The sequence below is a fragment of the Suricata suricatta genome, chromosome 8, assembly GCF_006229205.1.
Source record: "Suricata suricatta isolate VVHF042 chromosome 8, meerkat_22Aug2017_6uvM2_HiC, whole genome shotgun sequence".
NCBI classification, from domain to species: Eukaryota; Metazoa; Chordata; class Mammalia; order Carnivora; family Herpestidae; genus Suricata; species Suricata suricatta.
In genome coordinates, this window is record NC_043707.1 from 43798651 (window position 1) to 43799960 (window position 1310).

At 53.6% G+C, this 1310-nt stretch overlaps 1 protein-coding gene across 1 annotated transcript in view; it reads left to right on the top strand.

Annotated features, from left to right (window-relative positions):
* TBX15 (T-box transcription factor 15) overlaps positions 1-860 on the top strand; it is a 101236-nt gene extending 100376 nt beyond the window's left edge. Inside the window, exon 8 of the mRNA XM_029948473.1 lies at positions 60-860. Coding sequence (XP_029804333.1) covers positions 60-844 — 785 coding nt within the window. The 3' untranslated portion in view covers positions 845-860. The remainder of the gene's footprint in view (positions 1-59) is intronic.
* Positions 861-1310: the final 450 nt, after the last annotated feature.

Here is a 1310-nt window from a genome sequence, read left to right on the forward strand (position 1 = left end):
GGTTTGCATCCGGCCTGGACAGGCCTCTGTCTCAATGGTATTCACCTTTTATTTTTCAGGGGGCAGCACAGGCACTTCCCCGACCACCTCGAGCACTGGGACACCATCCCCTTCAGCCTCCTCTCACCTTTTATCTCCGTCCTGTTCTCCTCCAACATTTCACCTGGCCCCCAACACCTTCAACGTGGGCTGTCGAGAGGGCCAGCTGTGCAATCTCAACCTCTCCGATTACCCACCGTGTGCCCGCAGCAACATGGCTGCCTTGCAGAGCTACCCAGGGCTGAGTGACAGTGGCTACAACAGGCTCCAGAGTGGCACCGCTTCAGCCACTCAGCCCTCCGAAACCTTCATGCCTCAGAGGACTCCATCCCTGATCTCAGGAATCCCGACACCTCCCTCATTGCCTAGCAACAGCAAGATGGAAGCCTATGGTGGCCAGCTGGGGTCCTTCCCCACTTCCCAGTTCCAGTATGTCATGCAGGCTGGCAACGCCGCCTCCAGCTCCTCGTCACCACACATGTTTGGGGGCAGCCACATGCAGCAGAGCTCCTATAACGCCTTCTCCCTCCACAACCCTTACAATCTGTATGGATACAATTTCCCCACTTCTCCTAGACTAGCTGCGAGCCCAGAAAAACTGAGCGCCTCTCAAAGCACTTTACTCTGTTCTTCTCCTTCCAATGGGGCCTTTGGAGAGAGGCAGTACCTGCCCACGGGGATGGAGCATGGCATGCACATGATCAGCCCTTCGCCCAACAACCAGCAGGCAACTAACCCCTGTGACGGCCGGCAGTACGGGGCGGTGCCGGGCTCCTCCTCCCAGATGTCCGTGCACATGGTGTGATGGCCCCGGAGTCTCCGTGGGCAGATCCTCCTCTTTGGGAGCCCAATGCCTCTGAAGAACGGGAACTGTGTATTTGTTTTTTGTTTTTGTTTTTTTTTCTGGAGGAGGAAAGCACATCCCTAAGAACAACAAAAGACATTTAAGCCACTGAAGGATATGCACCGTGGAATCATCTCCGACTCAGTGGCCATTTTCCTGCCTTCCCAAACCTTAGTTTTCTAAAACGTTGTCTACTCCAGAGTGGCCTTTGAAGAAACTGAATAATTCTTTTATAATAATGTTAAGGGAGATGCTAGCATGTAGCAGCCATAAAAAGTTACCCCCACACAAATACAGACCTACCTACCTACCTACACACACACACACACACACACACACACACACACACACACACACACACACACTGACTTGGAACTGACTCTGTGGAGGGGGCCCAGGCGGGTGCTTTCACCAAAAACCGGTCTGT